Genomic DNA, 22,810 nt, shown 5'->3' with positions numbered 1-22,810 from the left:
ACTATCTCTATACCAAATTTCAACTAAATCGGTTCAGCGGCTTAAGCGTGAAGAGGTAACAGACAGACAGACAGACACACTTTTGCCTTTATAATATTAGTACCTATTTTGCGTACCTAGGTAAATTTGCCATTCACATATACAGGGAGTAATCGTTAAGTGTAGCCAGGCGATAATTCTGTAAATATACCTAACAGATATCAGAAAACTTCAAATTGATATTGATACCCTCTCATACATTTAGTACGACAACCCCTTAAAGAACTCGGTCTCGTAAGAAATAAAACTGCTTGAGATTCATTATTTGCGATAATAAAATGTAATAAAATTGGCTGCACTTAACGATTACACCCTGTATTGGAATTTGTTAATAATGTGTTACTTATTATGTTCATGTGAATTTTTTATAAATAAAACTGCAAAATATAGTAAGAAGACATCGTTTATTGTTTTTATCCATTATGAAAACAGTCTAGTGTGAGTTGAACTCGCACTCCGAGGGTTTCGTTCGTACCATCAATCACACAATATTTCATTAATATTTTTTTACAGTAAGTACCTACATATGGTGCTAATTTACCGCCCTAGTGCGTAAAATATATACTGGAAAAGGTAATTCACAACTCGGGTCGATTTAAAACACTCCCTTCGGTCGTGTTTCAAATTATCGCCACTCGTTGCGAATTTCCTACTTTTCGCACTACTATCGTAATCTCATAGATTTTGATAATTGTATGTTAGTCCATAACACATAGAGTAAAAAGAAAAAGGTTTCCTATATAAAATTCCAGGACCCTTTATTACTAATTAAGTAATTTAATATTTTATTCGTTTCATTTTACCTACTCTTTGTTATAACGACAGTAAAAATAAACATTTTGTGTTAATTTATCCGTACTCGATGGAATATAGCCCTCTGATCTTAAATAAACATCAAGTAATCTAACGAGAACCTGCCCCTAATTTAATTTTATTATTATAAGCAAACGGTCTTAAAATTACCAATAAATGCCTGTTTGATACGAAAATTATGTGTGATGCACGTGACGTAACCATAGCAACAACCTGATGCATAAAAAATTGATAAAATGTACTATCGTGCATTTAATTACATACATACACTTACTCGTTCGTCCTCTAAGTAGGTTACTTTATGCAGTTATTACTCAATGTGTGTGTAATCACTTCAACTCGCCTGCCTACACTTAATAGAATAAATAATAATAAAATAAAAAGCCTTTTTATTTCGTGACCACTTATACAAACTATTTTTAAACTAAATACTAATCTAATAATCAAATTAATTTAATGTTAATCTAATATTAATTGTTAAGACCCCTTCCGGGTATAGGCTTCCTCCAACCTCTTCCACCGTACTCGTTCTGCCCTACACTTACCTACACTATATTTTTTAAATAGGAGGCAAACATCAGCAGAGGGGTGGTAATCGTTAGCGAATACCGTCGCCAATTCTCGCAACACTACAAGGGCTGTGAGTGCGTTGCTGGCCTTTAAGATGGGAGTACGCTCTTTTGTCAAAGGTCGTATTGGTCCGGAAATACGGCAGGCGATAGTTCATTCCACAGACGTGTCGATATTTGAAGAGTTCCCTCGCTTTCTCTAAGATGTTGGTAAATATGTATTTGACGCTTTTATTTGTAAGCTTTCGATAAAATTTGGTGAAAAGATTTTAGAAAGAAGAAGAATTTCCTGGTGTACAATACAAGCGCAATTCACTGTACGTACCTATGTCCTAAAAAAACTTTTCCTACTTTACGAAAACTTATGGAATTTTCATAACTTACGTATTTTCGTGAATGAGAAGGTCTTTAAACTTACCTAATATTATGAAATCTGTCAAAAAAAATCGACAGCAGAATTAAAAATCAGCCCAAATAACAACAGGACTAATCTAATGCAACATCCATTACTAAACAATTAAAGTTGCGAGTAGGCTTCGTAGGTAAGCAATAATAATATTTTCAGGTGTATTCTCATTGGTCCCCATCGGACACAGTTGGAAATAAGCGCTTCATATTTGTCTCCCAGCCTCATGTCACATGGGAATACACCAATTTTCTAGTTACTTAAGTACCCCATGTGACTGGGTGGCGCGGCGGTCGTCATATCTGTACATAGACTAGGAATCCTCTAGACGGAGTTTAGAGCAATTATTTCATGAAACCGATGCTGCCAAAAATACGGGGGTGCGGGGGACGAGGTGAGCGAGGTCCCGTGCCGTGATTGGTCTGTTCAAAGACACGGACGTCACACAAAGACACTTTCGTTTCGAAATTGGAGTAAAACTACCGTATTTGTGGCAGATGGGGTAGAACCACTATGCTCAGTCTGGAGGATGTCTTGTCTTTGTATCTGTATTGTACGCATCAATGCGTAACTAGGTGAGTTGAACATATTTTTGTGTAGGTAACCATGGCAACGTGGTATAAGAGAAGTACTGAAATTGGCAAACATCCTGAAATTACCTCAACTGCGGCGGCAGATTCTATACAGATTGAAAATATAATCCTAGTTCAAATAGCAATACAATGTGGTAATTAATTCCATTTCCAGGGCAGCCCCGTTATCAATGTTGCGGTTCATTGAAAATAAGGGTTGACGAGAATACGTACCCTAAATTCGCATTTATAGTTGGTCAAGCAGATCTTGTCAGTAGAAAAAGGCGGCAAATTTGAAAAATGTAGGCGCGAAGGGATATCGTCTCATAGAAAATTTGAATTTCGCGCCTTTTTCTACTGACAAGATTTGCTTGACCGTCTATAGTACATAACCTAGCATTAAAATCATAATTCCGCTGTAAATCGTATCTTGGGATTCATGGGCTTAAAATCAACTTTTAAGATTTGGAGTAAGTTTTAGTATAATTTTCATAATGATAAAATGGGCGAAGTTGGGGACGGACGGGTGGCAGGGATAGATTTTGACATTGGAAATGTCTTTTCGTTCGCTCCAGTATACGGTCCGATTTCACGAAAAAGTGCGATCCCCTTATATCTCGGAAAGTTGTGAAGATATGATATTAAAAAATAGGCTCAAAAGACGCATAATCACGAGAGCCTTACAGGTGCAAAAATAATTATTCGAGAAAATCAAAAACGAAAAAAGTTATGGTCGAAATAGTGAAAATAAAATTAAATTTTTTCCGAATTATTGATTTTGGTGCTCGATAATTTGGAAACGAAGAATGATATCAAAAATTTGAGAATAACGGCTCTGGACAATTTAGTCAGCTACAATTTGAGCCTAAAACAAAGACGATCGGGTTAAGGGTTTGCCCTGTAGCCTAACCTTAAAATAGTCAAAAAGTCAGAACGACATTTTTCACAGGACATTTATGACTTCATGTTTCGCAGAGTTCGTTATCGGTGTTTGTTGTGAATTATCGGGATTATGACGGCAGAATAACACTTGCACTGCGTGGGCTTTCAAAATCGCTGCAGATTTTTCTTGGTCTAACTCTATCTATCCTGTTTGAGACGGGCGTAGATAACGCACTATTCGACAATCTATGCATTCTTGTGGTGGTGGAAATAGAAATAGAGATATAGGCAGAGGTAGAGGCAGAGGCAGAGGCAGAGGCAGAGGCAGAGGCAGAGGCAGAGGCAGAGGCAGAGGCAGAGGCAGAGGCAGAGGCAGAGGCAGAGGCAGAGGCAGAGGCAGAGGCAGAGGCAGAGGCAGAGGCAGAGGCAGAGGCAGAGGCAGAGGCAGAGGCAGAGGCAGAGGCAGAGGCAGAGGCAGAGGCAGATGCAGAGGCAGAGGCAGAGGCAGAGGCAGAGGCAGAGGCAGAGGCAGAGGCAGAGGCAGAGGCAGAGGCAGAGGCAGAGGCAGAGGTACCTATGCTTATGCGCCACGGCGACAATTATTCAAACTTGGATACGCGTGTGGAAATTTTGCAATTTGTTTGTTCCATTCGTTATGTCCAGGATACTTGTGTTAGTCTAAGAATAAAATAATTATCATTCAACGTTGTAGTTTTATTTTGTAACTTTTTCCTTATCCAGACTTTCTCGTCGCTCAGCGACAATATTTTTTCGAATTCCGTAGATTCATTTCCAATGTGCTCGATAGTCGTGTGAGGCACGAAATCTGTGAATTTTTTTAACTATGCAGCTCTATTTTATTGTGAGATCAATTTATAACTATTTCCTGGTAAAATTATTGGTTTAAAATTTTACTTGTGTGAAGTGGGGCGCCTACCGTTCGGCAAAGTTAGGGTTCCCTACGATAGATAATTTTGTCAACACTGATTTCAATATAAAGGGTTTGACTATATAATATATATATTCTGTGTCTATCTACATCACTCCGACGACTGAATAGAATCGAATGATGCCTTATAAACGTTGTAATTTGCCGTGCCAAAGAATTAGACATACGTAGAAACCTACAAATATTCCGAAATCGTAACCCACCTTGGGCTGTCGGGTATAAGTGTGAATACATTTTGGTAATGAGTGAGTTTTAGTTTTACATCCGTTATAACTAAGTGCCTGGAAAAGTTATAATAGCAATGCGTAAAAAAGGGTGTTCTTTTACTATCATTTAAGTGTGTAACATTATAGTGTTAGACCAAGAAAAATCTGCAGCGATTTTGATAGCCCACGCGGTGCAATTGTTATTCATAGGTACCTACGTCATAATTTCATAGAAGTTTGATGTTTAAAATAACACTTTCACTGCGTGGGCTATCAAAATCGCTGCAGACTTAGAGGAACAGTAGGTACTGTCAAAAAAATCAATAAATAATATGTACTTACTCATAAAAAAATAAACGTTGTCATGAAAATAAAGGCTCTTTGGTTGTTAATTATTTTGTATGTAATTATAAAATAATGTATTTATTTCACATATACTTAATATGATTTTAATTCGTACTATTTACTTAGGTAATGTTCTTAAGTCAGTTAATATACTGGGACAAGACTAGCACGGCTCTATTGACATTTATGTTTATAAAAATAGTAGCATGTCTTGTTTAGCTGTAGTAACATTCATTTAATTGTCACTAAACTTTATGCATAGTAGAGAAAGAAGGGACAAACGTCTCCCTCAAACTATCTCGTTAACGGCAATATTGGATATAATAACTTTAACCTTTCATATGTCAGTGGTAATCAAAAATTCTGGGTTTCATAAAAAGCCAGAAAAAAAAATACACAAAAAATCATAGTAAAAACATGACAGCAAAAAAGTTATATGAAAATTTGCTGCAGGTTAAATCTGGCACGAAAAAAAGAAACGGGACAAACACGACTCTGTGAAAGTATATACTAACAAATCCATACAGACAAAAGGTTAAACTACTTTTTATTTATGGCAAAGCGATGGTCCTTTTTGCAGGTTAACTATTCAGAAAGGGTTAAATTTAAAGTAACATCAGAACCAAAAACCATTTATTTTCACATTAACTAGGTTAATAAAATTATCACATTAATTAACAACTTGGCTACCTAATTTCTACTGAGAGCACACCAACGTCACAGTCATACCCATTTTTGAAAGAGCTTCGAAGTACATATTTATTTACCTACTTACATTGAGTGTTCTGGGCTGGACATGTTTACATTAACAAGACAAAAACAACATTGGTTAATTACGTTAGACTTTCTGGCAACCCCACATTGCGTTCTTGGTATTTTTTCTTCAGGAGGTATGTAGTCACTATGTAGTACACCGAAATATAGGGGTAGGTACCTACCTAAAAAGTTTTCAAGTAAGTATTTACATACTAAATATTAATTGAGTACTAAATCTTCATAAATTATAAAAATCCAAATTGCAATGTAGGGTTGCCAGAGAGCGTGACATGGTAAATTAACTTTCAAATGGTACCTATATGTAAATACATTGAGATAATTCGGCACAATAATACTAGAGTCCGCAATCTCGTCACGCTGGCAAAATGATAGATTGATATGTTTAGGAGTAAATACTAAAAAGACACTCTCACCCTTTACAGTGTTAACTTAGTTTCTAATTTATTAATGTATGCACTGCCTGAATTAAAAGCTTTTTATTTTATTTATATATTATTATTTTATATTACATTTTCTTTCTAATTTACACCTATTCATTCACTCCCCAACCTACCCGAACATATTGACAGCGAGAAGAGATTGTAGATTATAAATATAACATAATTATTTATTATGATACTTAGCTATATTCTAGTATTTTTATTTGTGTATTCTATAAGTATGTATCATCATTATTAATTGTTCAGTTCTTTTCCATTGTTCTAATAAATTCCCCTGTTCTCCTTGCACCATTTTTACATGTCTCTGTTTGGCCCGATGGTTGACTGACAGAGAATGCCATTAGGCATTAAGCCCGCCATTTGTACATTATTTTTATGTTTTGTGCAATAAAGTTTAAATATATAAATAAAACTTTATAATAATGTGATTATTAATATTTATATTGATTAAAAAAAATAGAAACGGAATCTTTACTTCGACACTTTCAGAACTACAAATACATATTTTTGAACTATGTATAACAATAGTCAATAAAATATATTTAGGTATATAAAAATGTCCAAAATTAAATTACCTACTATATAGCAAGCAACCTTTAAAAACACGTTTTATTATAATAATTTAATATATTAACTTTATAATGAAATCAGTCTTACAATATGTGTAGAGGTCGAAAATCTTTATTAAAAAGATGATAAATATTATACCTACTACCTATACTTACATTAATTGTATAAAACAAAATTATGACCAGGTACTTAATAAAATAAAACAACTAAATCTAAACTGAAATAAGTAAAAATCCCTACAACAAGCCCTGGCCTCTTAGTAAAGTGCCCAATCACGTGTAGACAGGTATTTAAGGTTTGGAATTTTATTGTAAATTGAGATGGGCCGAATATGGACTTTGCCGAATACGAATATTCGGCCGAATGTTCGGTTCAATTCATACCGAACCGAATATTCGGTTCGGCTAAAACTGCCTAAAACGCTGAAAACAAGTTCATACAGGTCCGCGATCTGCACTTCACACGTGTTTTTGACCCTTTCCTCTCAGGGCTATAACCGCGAAAATCGAAGTTATCAAATTGCAGGCATCTTTCTAATTACGCCTTCATTGGAATAAAAGAGAAAGATCCCCGGTTTTCGCGGTAGGCCCCCTGGACCGGCCGGGAAAGTTTATGAAAAGAAACGGAACCGTCTCATGGCTGACCGCGAGCGAAGTGCACCCGCGCCCTTAAAAAAGAATTTGTTTTTTCGATAAATATTCCGCAGTTTAAACCGAACTATTCGGCCGAATACGAACATTGAAAAATATGCCGAATATGCCGAATACCGAATAATTACCGAATATTTGGCCCATCTCTAAACACTAATGACAAATGAGAGTAAAATCTTGAAATGAAAATTAGATGGGGTGATTTTTGAATCTCGATCGCTCGATTTCGTCACTCAAAAATCCGTGGAAAACAGCGAAGTGCAAATTTTTTAAATACGTGCGATATCAATTTGGAATCTAGTGGTATTGAGCACTACCTAGTTAGAATTTAAATGCCTAGTAGTGGAGATATTATTGAACGAAAACACAAAATCGAGCGGTTGAAATAATAAAATCGGCCCCGAGATCCGAGAAATGAAACATCCGTCGGACTCGGAGAACTCCATAGGTACTTGTTTGTAACCGGTAACCGGTAACCGGGCCTGGTTTGTTACAGATTCTTGGAATCTTTAAACTTTTGCAATTTAAACCATGTAATAATATTTATTAAGTAATATTGAATTCATTTGTAGATATCTGACTTGGAATTTACGATACAATTAAAAAGATCAATATAAAAGTGTTTACTTACCATAAATTGGGGTTGTCTGGAAGTCATGGGGCTATTATAACAATCTATAAATTTCACATGGATAGGTATAGGATCAAATCTTTATTCTACTAGGTAGGTACATGAATTACATTAATACAATATTGAATTTTCAATCTTGACATTCCCATTTTGATCCCTTATGCCTTAACCTTCAAACTCCAGACAGAGGAGGATTTTTCGTACTAGTCATACTAGTACACGAAATTAAACAATATTCATAGCTGATACGAACTTGCCAAATATCAATGATAAATAAATGAATGTTTACCCGCATCTGTTATAGATAAATATCTATATTTTGGTGATATAAATAATACAAACTAACTTAACCTAACCTGTACGTTAAGGGGCCCACTGATTAACAGTCCGCCGGACGATATCGGCCTGTCAGTTATACGGAACTGTCAAAATTTTGTTCTAACTGACAGGCCGATACCGTCCGGCGGACTGTTAATCAGTGGGCCGCTTTAGATTGTAAACTAACGGGTGTTACGAAATTGCACATATGTAAAACAAAATGCCAAGTGGGGAAAAAAGGGATCAGAAAATCTAAATTAATACTTACACATAGGTACATATATCTCTGCAATGGTTAACTGCGGGGAAAAGTTTACACACTTTACGCTTCATAATTTATTAGAAATTATATTATAATCATGTGTGACATAAGTACCATCACCATGAATTTTATGCAGCCTTAAACTTCAACTCAAACGCAGTGCTATTCGCTTGCATCAAGGTCTGTACAAGGGCGAAGCATTGTAAGTTAGTTTACGCCTTCGAGCAACACGGAAGGGAGGCGGCATTCGCACTATTTCCCCTCTGCCGAGGTACAAGATTAGCGCGACAATCTAATCTAGCGCGGGTAATAAAACTAGTTGCACTTGGATTTTTCACTAGACCGAGTCCAGACGCGCGCGTGAACACTGCTGCACAAAAATGCCTGTTTGCTCGGTTTTTTGTTATAAAAAGAGGTCGGGGACATCAAATTTACAAAAAGAAAGTGTTACATTTCACATGTAATATTTTTTTTTACATATCATACGTTTAATTACATTCAAACACAATTATTATATTTTAGTCTCATGTAATTGTCGGATTTATCGATTTTGCTCTCTCAGTACCAATTGCGGATCGGTCGAGTAACAAATCCGACTTCTCATCTCTCAGAATACAATAACATACTTCAATGAAAATGTGTTAGTGTGCGTGTTGTGACACTTGTCACTCGTCCGTACACAAAAAGAGATCGAGGTTTGCAAGATTCGGCAAGATTTGTCTTTGACGTGTGTCATTTTCTATGTATTTGTGTCGTCATTACAGTTTGGATTTTGTATGTAAGTGTGTGAGAAGTGCGACTGTGTGCACCTTTCTCCCCGCGAAAAATGGCAGAAAGATTTGTACGGTGAGATATCGCTTGGGCCCCTCCCTTCCGATGTGTCGGAAGCCGGTGTTGCTCGAAGGTTTACGCAGTCGCTTGCGAATATGTCAGTGTCAAACTGCGGGTGAGGATACAGATCGTGCAAAGGCAAAATTTTTGTAACGTAGATTTTGATTAATAACAAGATATTACCTATAGGGTAATAATAATAAGAATAGGTAGGTATAGCAGGAAAAAGGAGGTAGGTAATTTTAGTCCTAGGTATTACGATGTTCACCACACCAACGCTAGGAAAATGCTAACTGTAAAATGAAATCCAAATGAATGCATTCAAAATCATCACAAAGTCAATTCCACCAGTCAACTCAAATTTTGCATCTAATTAACTAGGTACTTTGCCACTCTGATATACAAAATGCAACTTTCTCACCAGTTTCACGAATAAAGTCCTACTTTACGAGCTGTTGGTGGTGAAAATGCTTTTTAGCTTTTCGCCTTTATACAAAAGGTTAATAAACACCTTGCTAGCCTGCCTGTGCCAGTAAAAATATTAATATTTACATCATTTTAATTATACCTACGTTCACATTAAAATCTGCATAATTATTGTTAAGACTAAAATGCAGGACCCGACCCGTGCGAAACCGTATTTTCATACAAACGTAGTTTTTCTCTCTGGATATTAACATTATTGAAAATATTTTGACACAATTTGTTGTATATCAACCACAGCTATGCCCATACGTTTAATTTTATTTCGATTTTTAATTATTACTAGTAGTTCGCCCCGAACTGAGAACTCGCAGTTAACCAAAAATTATTATAGAGCGATTGACTTTGTTGCACCATATATAAGTTAACTTGGATAGAAGGAATAAAAGGAAGTTGACTGCAATGTTAACTGGAAAGCGCATGTAGCAAAAATAAAAACGAAATTGTCCCAGTTCACGTATGCCTTACGCGAATTAAAAAAAGCATGCGACCTCAACACCGCCTTAACAGCTTACTATTCCTATGCCCATGCTTGGCTTACCTATGGTGTCATTCTATGGGGGAATAGCACAGATGTGGAAAGCCTATTTATATTACAAAAAAAATGTGTTCGAATCTTGGCTAACATAAATATACCGGAAAGTAGTAAGACACACTTCATCGATCTAAAAATACTTACCCTAACATCAATATACATTTTGGAAACATGTAAGTTTGTAAAAAAATACCCTCAATTTTATACCAAACATTCAGATATACCCCGACGTTACGCCAGTAGGTTTCAAAATAAGCTGGTGCAGGTTATCCCCTCAAAACTCAAACTACATTCAAAAAGTCCTAACTCAATGGCAATAAAAATATTCAATAAAATTAGTAACGAAATAAATAACACCAAGTCCGACAATGAATTCTTTAAAAAACTAAAAGATCACCTCATTAAAAAAGCTTATTATACTTTAAATGAATTTTTTCACGACCAATAATTGCAATTAATAAAGCACCTATACAATAAATAACACTAATTAATATAATCTTATTATTTTGTACAAAAAACTCGATCTCCTCTTATTAAACTGTTTGCTGTGCCCTACAGGGTGTCATATTGTACACAATTCTATGTAATAGGTTAAGATACAATGTGATATGCAATAAATATTATGAGTATGAGTATGAGTATGAGTAAAAACATCAGATAAAATAACACACAAAAGAAACGACGTCTTAACTGTAGCAACAGACTTCTACAAGAGATTATATCAAGAAAAAAAGTCACCTGACAACTGTCAATTGGAACAAGAGGGAACATTAAATATCAGTAAAGTCAAGGCAATCGACGAAATCGAGGTGATGCAGCAAATAAAGAAACTGAAATTAGAAAAAAGCCCAGGCCCAGACAAAATAAGCAATGAGGCATTAAAATACGCCGCTACATTTCTTGCCCACCCACTTGCACACCTCTTTAACCTAATACTAGACACAGCAGTAACACCAAAACAGTGGTCGGAATCCAATATTATTCTTTTATATAAAAAAGGCGACCCCAATGACATTGCAAACTACCGTCCTATTAGTTTACTACCAAGCCTCTACAAACTTTTTTCATCTATTTTAGAAAAAAGAATAAGCAAAACTTTAGAAAAATGTCAACCAGTTGAACAGGCAGGCTTTAGAAGCGGTTTCTCAACGATAGATCATGTGCACACAGTAGAGCTCCTAATTGAAAAATACCAGGAATTCCGGAGGCCGCTATACATTGCCTTCATAGATTATCAAAAAGCCTTTGATACCCTATCTCACTCGTCAATATGGGAGGCATTAAAGGAACAACAAGTAGAGCTCCAGTACATTGATATCTTAAAACAACTCTACAAACATACCACGAGTGGAGTCCAACTGGAAACAATCGGCCCACCAATACAAATTGAACGTGGCGTAAGGCAAGGCGATCCCATATCACCCAAGATATTCATTGCAGTGCTAGAGTCGATAATTAGCAAGCTGAATTGGTCTGGCCGTGGATTGCCTATAAACGGTAGCTACCTACATCACCTAAGATTCGCAGACGACATCGTCTTGCTTTCAGAACGCTTTTCAGACCTAAAATACATGATACTAACCCTGCAGGCTGCCAGTAGAGTGACAGGGCTAGAAATAAATTTCAGCAAATCAAAAATAATGACTAATAGTACACAACAACCAATGCATATTGAAGATACCGAAATGGAGTACGTTAATAACTATATATACCTTGGAAAGCAAATCTCATTTGACATGAAAAATAGCGAACATGAAGTTGACAGGAGAATCAAGATCACGTGGAACAAATTCTGGAGCCAAAAAGAAATACTAAAGAGCACAATTCCTATTAAATTTAAAAAGAAAATCATGGACTCATGTTTACTACCATCGCTCACGTACGCCGCGCAAACCTGGAAATTTACAAAAAATATTAAAAACAAAATAATTACTTGCCAAAGAAGTATGGAAAGGAGTATGACAAATATTAGAAAAATCCAGAAAATCAAGCACAGCATTATTAGATCCAAAACTAACGTGATAGACGCGCTCAAATACGCAAAAAAAACAAAAATGGAGATGGGCAGGACATGTCGCCAGGATGAAGTCCAATAGATGGGCAAAACAAGTAACGACATGGCCAGGACCACCAGGAAAGCGTAACAGCGGCAAACCATACTGATACATGGTTAGACGAGATAGGTAGTTAAAGTCGCAGGGACAAACTGGATACAAAAAGCACAGGATAGATCCGACTGGCTTACTCTGGAGGAGGCCTTTACCTGAGAGGGGGTTCTTGCTTAATTCACGTAGTAAAAAAAAAAACAAATAAAACAACATGTACCTAACATAAGTGACCAAATATTTACTTAAATTTGACTATTAGAAAAATTAAACAAATTGTATTGCAGATTTTATTTATGTTTGACATTGTAATATGCAAGAAATAAAAGGCTTTTTTATTTTATTTTATTTTATTTATATATAAGTTACTCTATGGTTGCAACCTTCGAGCAACACGGAAGGGAGGCGGCATTCGCACTATTTCCCCTCTGCCGAGGTACAAGATTAGCGCGTCAATCTAATCTAGCGCGGGTAATAAAACTAGTTGCACTTGGATTCTTCACTCGACCGAGTCCAGACGCGCGCGTGAACACTGCTGCACAAAAATGCCTGTTTGCTCGGTTTTTTGTTATAAAAAGAGGTCGGGGACATCAAATTTACAAAAAGAAAGTGTTATATTTCACATGTAATATTTTTTTTACATATCATACGTTTAATTACATTCACACACAATTATTATATTTTAGTCTCATGTAATTGTTGGATTTATCGATTTTGCTCGCTCAGTACCAATTGCGGATCGGTCGAGCGACAAATCCGACTTCTCATCTCTCAGAATACAATAACATACTTCAATGAAAATGTGTTAGTGTGCGTGTTGTGACACTTGTCACTCGTCCGTACACAAAAAGAGATCGAGGTTTGCAAGATTCGGCAAGATTTGTCTTTGACGTGTGTCATTTTCTATATATTTGTGTCGTCATTACAGATTGGATTTTGTATGTAAGTGTGTGAGAAGTGCGACTGTGTGCACCTCGGAGTAATTAACAATGGAGCCGCCATTAACAGGCGTTCCCCTCTGTCGAAAATAGGCGGCCAATGGTCAACCACATGTCAACCATATGTATGGACTGACGTTTATCTGACATGACGTACCTATACATTTGATGTGTCCCTCCCCCGCAAAAAACGGCAGACTATTTTGTACCGAAAATTTTAGACATGGCGTCTCCGTTGGTTATATCCTCTAAGGTGAGCACCTTTCCCCCCGCGAAAAATGGCAGAAAGATTTGTACGGTGAGATATCGCTTGGGCCCCTCCCTTCCGATGTGTCGGAAGCCGGTGTTGCTCGAAGGTTGCAATTACTTAGTATAGTTGAATTATCGAGAAGATGGAATTGCATTTGTAGTGGTTGTATGCTGATAGTACAAGAAAATAGAAAATTCAAATATAGAATGCCTGTAAACAAACAATACTACTACATATGCAATTCCACGCTCTCGATGATTCAACTATACTTAGGTATCGTATAGTGCGACATAAAATAGTAGAAAATAAAATGAGAGCACCACTTTCTACGTAACTGTCACATTTTTGACGTAAAATGCTTACATATGGCAACAATTTAGTATGGACATTTTTGAGTTCCATTTTATTCAATTTCTACTATATAAGGCGGCAATGGATCAAAAATCGCCTGGATTTATTGCAAGGTCTGTGGAGCCCTTGACTGATAGATTTAAGCAAAGAGTAGTATGTATAATATATAGGACAAAGAGAGCCCTCTCGTGGAACTTTTTTGCATCCATTTTGAAACGCCATCTGTAATTCTTAACCAGAAATATCAACGTCAATATCAGGGGGGGAAGGGCATAAATAGCGTCTAAGTATGTTGCGAACGTAAAAAACTTTGACTTTGAAGAAAGGCCTTCAGGATATTTACTAATACACGAAAACAGATTTGGTACTTTGAACTTGACTGTTGATGTAAATAAATTACCTATCATACACGGCTGGAATAACACACAATTGACCACGAAACACAATTACACGCAGCTGGTTGTGAATCTACCCGCCATAATCTTTCTAATTTTTTGGTAATAAAGTTCTCAGCAACTGTGATGGCGTATGAAAACTTTGTTTCTTTTAACATTGTAAAACTGAAAGTATTTTTATCTATCTGAATATTCTGAATTATGTCGTAGTACAGACAATAAATGGGGTGCTAAAATATTTTGAGTTTTATTTGACAAAGTTGTTTTTTTGTGACAATCGCCTCCATGGCAACGATGGCCATAAATAATCTGTTCTAACAGATGTTTTTTTGTTTGATCCATGCCTTAGATACAAGACTTTTAAGACGTTCTGACGAAATAAAGTGAAGCCATATAAAAAAAAAAGTTTAGCGTTAAGTAATATAGATGTCGCTATTTTTTCGAATAATGTGCTTTATATACGACTCTCCCTCCCCTAGATTTAAGTCATCATAGAAATCATAGAGATTAAATAAACTGTATCTGTGCTAAGCTGAAATATTTCCTGTCAAATGTCAAATACCTATATTATGTTTATATTATTTTATTTTTATCTTGCTAATTATTTCAAAAAGGTAAATTTAAAAACGATATTATAAAAGTGCAAAGCGAGCACTTTCATTTATTTATTTATTTAAACTTTAATGCACAAAATACAAATAAAATGTACAAATGGCGGACTTAATGCCTAAAGGCATTCTCTACCAGTCAACCATAGGGCTAAACAGAGATGTAATAAAAATGGTGCGAGAAGAAGAGTAAGAGAATTCAATTAGGAACTATTGCAAACAACTGAAAAACATAATAAACTACATATACAATACACAGATAAAAATAATAATATATAATTTAGTACCTATCATTTGATACTAAATTCGACCATGTTTTTTGCAAATAAAATTACCAGAATAGCTAGGCCCCTCACAAAAAGCTTTTTGGCCTTCTAAGCTCTTCTACCTCAATAACCCCTTAATCGAGCCTGCTCATATTTAATGACTAAAATAGAATGCCCTCAACTACACGTTTACCTAATTTCATTGCCTCAAGGGCCTATTTTAGATTTAAGCTAGTTATTAATTTCGTTTAGTAGTACCACTGTATATATACTGTATGTAAATAAATGATTTCATTTAAATTAGAACAAATTTACTTAAGTTCTTGAGTATCAAACTATCTTCTGACAGTTCAGCTTAAAAACATCGAAATGCTGGGACGTGCCGCTAGCCAGCCGCGTGATCCAAGTCGAATGTAAGAACTTCGCTTCGCTTCGCTCGCTCGTTCGATAAAGAGCATTTCAAAATTTGTATGAAATCTTGTTTTCGCTCCTAATTTTTACAATAATCGAAAAACGATTGTTAATATGCAACAAATCATTTAAAAATATTTTCCATAATGTCAATACCCAGAGAGGATAATGCGGACTACTTTTGTATGGAGAAACGGCAGTCTTCTTTCCCCTAAGCTCGGCAATTTACATCACTATTTACACAAACTGTTTAGGGGAGACCGAGAGGTTTTGAAACAAAGGTGAGTTGGAACAACGTCAATTTCATCAGAAATTCTCATAATCTTGCCAAACCACCAAGGAAAGGAAGGACTAATCGGTTTCAACCTGGTTTCAACTAATAGTTACTTTAATTAAAAATGATTTATAAAAAATATGAATCAATAATGAGTTATTGAAGCAGCATAAACAAAAAAATATAGGCAATCAAGGTTTCATACTTTAATGCAGCGGTCGGCATCTTTTCTCTTCTCTTAGCAACCAAGGGCCACATAGCTGTTAACGAAGTGGACGTGGGCCGCACTTTGTTAATATTTATGACTTTATCAGACATTGTCATTTGTCAATATTACATACAAAATAGCCAGGGAGGCTCGCGGGCCGCAAGTGAGAGGTTCGCGGGCCGCATGCGGCCATGCCTGTGAAGTTGGCATATCAAAGTCTAGCAGATCACGTTTTTATTGGAGTTCTATTAGCATGCACCATGGTTCTAGAGTTCCTGATACTTAATACAAACTTAATTTTTATTTTTCTTTCAAAGTGAACCAATGCCTAGAACTCCCCTGTTTTATATACTACGAACACACAGCTATCATACAAGATCAAATTCAAGCCTAAATCTCCTGAAAACGGTTCAGCATAGCACACCTGTAAATTGAATAAATCGAAATTTCAAACTTAATTTTTATTTTTCTTTCGAAGTGAACCAATGCCCGGAACTCCGCTGTTTTATATACTACGAACACACAGCTATCATACAAGACCAAATTCAAGCCTAAATCTCCTGAAAACGGTTCAGCATAGCATACCTGTAAATTGAATAAATCGAAATTTCAAACTTAATTTTTATTTTTCTTTCAAAGTGAACCAATGCCCGGAACTCCGCTGTTTTATATACTACGAATACACAGCTATCATACAAGACCAAATTCAAGCCTAAATCTCCTGAAAACGGTTCAGCATAGCATACCTGTAAATTGAATAAATCGAAATTTCAAACTTAATTTTTATTTCTCTTTCAAAGTGAACCAATGCCCGGAACTCCGCTGTTTTATATACTACGAACACACAGCTATCATACAAGACCAAATTCAAGCCTAAATCTCCTGAAAACGGTTCAGCATAGCATACCTGTAAATTTAATAATTCGAAATTTTTATTTTTCTTTCAAAGTGAACCAATGCCCGGAACTCCGCTGTTTTATATACTACGAACACACAGCTATCATACAAGACCAAATTCAAGCCTAAATCTCCTGAAAACGGTTCACCATAGCATACCTGTAAATTGAATAATTCGAAATTTCAAACTTAATTTTTATTTTTCTTTCAAAGTGAACCAATGCCCGGAACTCCGCTGTTTTATATACTACGAATACACAGCTATCATACAAGACCAAATTCAAGCCTAAATCTCCTGAAAACGGTTCAGCATAGCATACCTGTAAATTGAATAATTCGAAATTTCAAACTTAATTTTTATTTTTCTTTCAAAGTGAACCAATGCCCGGAACTCCGCTGTTTTATATACTACGAACACACAGCTATCATATAAGACGAAATGCAAGCCTAAATCTCCTGAAAACGTTTCAGCATAGCACACCTGTAAATTGACTAAATCTAAATTTCAAACTTAATTTTTATTTTTCTTTCAAAGTGAACCAATGTCTAGAACTCCGCTGTTTTATATACTACGAAAACACAGCTATCATACAAGATAAAATGCAAGCCTAAATCTCCTGAAAACGTTTCAGCATAGCACACGTATAATTTGTCTCTATATTGAAAAAAAAAAGAAAAATTCAAAGGTAATTGTTTTCTACACTTTATAGGTCACGCCAGGGCCAGGCACTCCCTAGTTCTCTATACATAGAACGCACAGTTATCATTTTAGACTCAAAACACGCTTAGAACTTTTAAAAATATATTTGTATATTACACGTGTATTTTTTTTTAATTTGAAGTTTATGAAAGTTACATTTTTATGACTTCCTCGCTCGATTTAGAACCAAGAACTCCTAAGTTCTGTAAACAATAGAGTAAGAGCTTTCGTTTGGAACCAAATATATGTCTGTGCGTTGTTAAATGACATCAGCATAGCACGTGTGAACTTAGCATATCATATAATTTATAATCTAGTTAAAAATTGTAGTAAATGTTCTCAAAAATGCCTTTTTTGTGTCAGGAACTCTTTGTTACCATGTGTCGAGGCGAGCATATTTTTTTTATCCCATTTGTAACAAACATGGTCTAATAAAACATGGTCTTCTATTCCCAGAGTGACACGGGCCTACGTCACAATAACATTGCCACTTTATTTCAACATAACATGTTACATGGGTACATTATAGCTATGGTTAATAAGTTAAAATATTTCTTTATAATTTTATAATTTTCATTTATAATGTATTTTATCTTAAATTTTAAAATAACACGTCATTTTTAATTATTCGTTAGCAATATCTTCCGATTCACGAAAGAAATTTCAGACGTTCGGGTAATTCTGTTTACATTACTGGCAACACAGGATAGCGCTGTCACATTTGACAATTCGGATCTAGATAACTTCATGCCCTGACCGTCATCCTTGTCGAACGCGTGTTAATTGTTATTTCCTTCTCGCTCAGTGTCAGCAGTCGCAGTGTTTTCCAAACTTTTCACGTCCTAAGCTTGGTAATTAATGTGTAACTGTGAATTAGTTTTTTAAACGTTTGTCTTGTATAGATAAATAAAGTTTAATTTAATACATTAGATTTGTTTTATTTACTATGTTTCTACATGAATAACTTAAAATTAATGCCATTAAAATAATTTTCACCGTTGGTTAAAATTCTCCCACATTTTAAAGTTTGAGAACCTGTAAACAGCATGATGACGTAGGCCCGTGTCAGGTCATACGCGAATCTCGGAATAGAGTACCAGGCGGAGTATATTATTATACCATGGTAACAAAATGATATGCTAGTGTGTGAACTTAGCATATCATTTTGTGAAATTCCATAGTATTGGTTTTCACGGTAAAAACGCCAGAACTATTGCTAAAAAGTATCAGGAACTCTAGAACTATGGTGCATGCTAATAAAACTCCAATAAAAACGTGATCTGCTAGACTTTGATATGCCAACTTCACAGACATCATGCGGCCCGCGGGCGCTGGTTGCCGACCGCTGCTTTAATGGATGCAAAATACGCTAAAAATAGAGGAAAACAGACCAAGAAAATAGGGAAAAGTAAAAAGTGGACGCATAATCTATGCCTTTATTTAAATAAAATGCACATACAGGGTCCGTATTCATAGTAATATTATGAGCTATAAATATATATGTATGAATTTGAATAGTTTATAGTTTAGTTTGTTTAAATTGTAAAAGTAAAGGTACGTATTCTTTACTTTTACAATTAAAAGCGAATAAAAAAATGAATGGTAATTTTAGATTTTTAGTGAAAAAGATTTAAATGAAAAAAATATTACAGCCTCAGTTATCAAAACACAATTACTGTTACGTTTAAGTAATTTTTTCGCGCAAGAGTTTACCTATACTTAGATACGCTACGCTTTCTATGTTAATGCCGAATAAAGGGGTATAAAATGGAGTAACGCTTGGTACCAATAATCTTGTACATTTCTAGCGAAAAAAAATTAGAGTATGACACATAAACACATAATGTCAAAATTGTTTCAACTCCCCTCGGTCTCCCCTACGTGTCTGTCATCTGTGGCATAGAATGAAGAACAGTACTAATCTATAGGCATGTCGCCTTTCACTTATTATAAACCGGCTAGTAGACCAACCAGAATGCAGTCTTTTCTATATCGCAAAACAAGAGCCTTTTCGGCTCGTTAGAACTATCGGCCCGCTCCGTATAGTCTGACAAAAAAGAGTAGAAATTAAAAAGTGGCAATACTGTAGTGTCGTCCCGTTTTCTTATATAGATTGATTTGAAAGGCCTCCACCCTTTGAAGGGAATTGCCACTTTTTAATTTCTACTCTTTTATGTCAGACTATAGGCTCCGTATGACAACGACGCGAGTGCGAATGACAAGTGCGCACAGTATTAATCAACTGTGGTGTAGTACAATCGAGTTCAATCGACTAGGAGTGTCCCAGCTACCATCACGTTTGTGAAATGCTCCGATTTATCCATACCCCTTCTGGCGTCGATTGATCCTGTCTCGAATTTCTCTAATGTAGACTTCAGGCTCGTCTGATAGAGTAATTTTAGAGTCTTCACTGGGCTCCGTAGACGCTACAAAGTATATTTCTTTAGGAATGCTCTTTTCTTGTATTCCTTTACTTTGATGAAGCCCATTTTCTAAATCTTGCTGGAATGAGACGTCAGTCTGGGCATATTTGTGTTGATAATGAATTATATTACGTTCAAAGTCGAATTTGATCTTTTTATCTGATGATGACCTTAGGGATCCTCTTGTAATTCTTTTATCACCAAAGGCGCCATCTTTAGGATTATTACCTGTTAAAAATATCAAATTAAAACTTAAAGAAAATACCGGTAACCGCTGTTTAGTGATTGTTTATCAGGACAAGTACAGTACACATGCAGAGCATATTTGAATGCGATATGTTAAATCAAAACCTAGTATAGCAGCTACAATATAGGTAAAAAAAAATCTTGGAGCCCCGTTTTGCATGTAGGTACATAGTTGTGTACACGTCCGAAAATTAAATAGCCTAGGAAATTAATTAGCTTTGCCGAGCAGTGAAAAACTCAAATAAAACCTCCCCCATCCCACCCTCCCCTCTCTCTTCTCCTTGGGATACTCTCCTCCAATTGAGGAAGTATTTAAATATTCTCGAGGCAGAGGTGTAGGGCTGGAGTCGGTGTAGCTTTATTTGACGTTCATAAGCGCATTGTAATATGCCTACTTGAATAATAAACTATCTTTATCTTTATCTTTAAACTGCCAAAAAGGGTAGGTAGGTACAAACCTGAGTTGTCAGTGCTGCTGGAGGCGGGGTTGCGCCCGAGAGCGAGCGTTGTGTAGGAGCTGCGCTGTACGGCGCGCGTCCCCGGTCGGCAGCACCGCACCACCGTGTTCTGAAAATAATCACCTGCGAGATTTATTCACTCACTCACTAGGTACATTTTTTTTAATTAGTTGGTTTAAAAACGTTTAGAATGAAAATTTTATTACCAGCCAACAGCCATACTCTGCGAAGTGACTAATAGATCATACTGAACTACCTACATACTTTTATTCCAACCAATGCCGCGAATAAAAAATTGGCTGTTGTCAAATACATTCCGTCTGATATGATGCCACTGATTTCTACGGGACAGCCAAAGTTTTTTTCCCGATTTCGGCATAGGTCGGAATAAAAATAGTTCCAGTATGACCTATAAAGTCACTACGCGATTAAAATTTCACCCAATGCATTATTCCGGTTCGGTTTCGGGCATTCTTGGTTCCGTTCGGTCACAGTGTAAAAAGTAACAGTGGGCCGACGCGTTTGATGTTTGCGTAAATGCCGACACCGCACAAGAACACAGTAGGGTTGTCACAGACTTTTACACAACTGCCCAAGACTTTTGACTTATTATAAGACATGCTAGCCCGGTAAGTACTTAGTACCGAGTTACTAACAAGGGCGATGTATGCACCCGAGTGCGGGAGATCCACCCCTCGTACCCCGCACGATTGCCCTGTCTAGACTCTAGACGGCTTCGTCGAATGACTGTATTGTTTTATAGACTGTGGTTCGGCTCAGCATTGCTACGAGTAATTATTAGGGTTGGTACAACTTGACGTCCCTTTGCGTGCACAACCACAGATAAGATAATAACTTGAATTTCTCCAACCCTAAATAGCCGAAAGGGATAGTACCATACATTAGAAAGGGACAACATAATTCGTCCCTGAATCGCTGCCAAACTTCGGTTTTGTAGGAAGTGTCATATCTGTACGGTACCGTAGTACTATTATTTATTCTGTGACAGAAGTAGGTACTTATTCATTGCCAACATAATTAAGACGCCCAGTGTACTTTGGCTTTGCCATCCGTAATAATTAAAGTATAGTAGGTATGTTTGAATTACATAGAGTATAGGTACCGATAGTATTTTGAAATAAGAATAAGACGTGTTTTGAAAAAAAAATCTTAGTTATCTCTCTACGTTACGTTATGGAGTTTTTGTTCATTACCTATTAAAGTATTGGAGCATACTAAAAGTATGCATGTTTTCTATAGGTAAGTAAACTATGTAAATTGATTCACACCTGTCAAGAATAAATCTAATTAAAAAATATGGTTTTGCACTTTTAGTGATAGCCAACAAAAACTTATTAAGGCCCCATACGTTCAGGTGCTTCTCTCTCCCTCTCTCTCTCTCTCACTGAGCGTAATCTTGAGCGAGATGGCACGTGCGTGCCCGGAATCACGGTTATCATGTTTTGAATTTTAAATTTTATACCTAGTTTTAAATAAAACTCATCAACGAATTCGATCAAACATAATACCTATTGTTCATTTTTAGAAGTATTTTTTATATTTTTAGCTCTTCTGTAAAAATTGTTACAAATGTTTAAAGTGCGTTTAATTAGACCTATGTTCGAGTTTTTTTTAATCTATTTATGATCTAAACAAGCGCTACGATTTTTCAAAAACTCCGCTTCTGAACCTACGGCACCTTAAAAGGAGGTGATTGATATGACACAGAATGCGTTTCTCAAACTAACTTCATGAAATCGTTTAAATTTAAATAAAGAGTACGAAATATTCAATAAAAAATAATGTCGTTTAAAATAATACAATACAACACAAATTCTCTTAATTGCACAACCTCAGAATAAATATACATGGAAACACAAATAATACATGAAGACAGAGGCAAACAACAGGCGGCCTTATCGCTAAAGAGCGATCTCTTCCAGACAACCTTTAGGTAGTGGAGAAATGAAACTCATATAGAGTCTGGTTAATGAAAGTTGAA

The 22,810-nt window shown here is 36.0% G+C and overlaps 1 protein-coding gene across 3 annotated transcripts in view; it reads right to left on the bottom strand.

Annotated features, from left to right (window-relative positions):
- Positions 1 to 22,810, bottom strand: part of LOC134797396 (pyrokinin-1 receptor-like) — a 59,277-nt gene that overhangs the window by 24,527 nt on the left and 11,940 nt on the right. The window contains exons 3-4 of one of the 3 annotated variants that reach the window (XM_063769622.1): positions 20,809 to 20,917; positions 19,967 to 20,332 (exon numbers count right to left, since the gene is read on the bottom strand). In XM_063769622.1, coding sequence (XP_063625692.1) covers positions 19,998 to 20,332; positions 20,809 to 20,917 — 444 coding nt within the window. In that variant the 3' untranslated portion in view covers positions 19,967 to 19,997. Of the gene's footprint in view, positions 1 to 19,966; positions 20,333 to 20,808; positions 20,932 to 22,810 lie in introns of those variants that run through there. The other 2 variants (XM_063769629.1, XM_063769637.1) reach the window with 2 other exon arrangements.

The sequence above is a fragment of the Cydia splendana genome, chromosome 1 (assembly GCF_910591565.1).
Source record: "Cydia splendana chromosome 1, ilCydSple1.2, whole genome shotgun sequence".
Classification (NCBI taxonomy): domain Eukaryota; kingdom Metazoa; phylum Arthropoda; class Insecta; order Lepidoptera; family Tortricidae; genus Cydia; species Cydia splendana.
The sequence above is the reverse complement of the archived record's forward strand: the minus strand, read 5'-3'. Positions and strand labels throughout refer to the sequence as shown.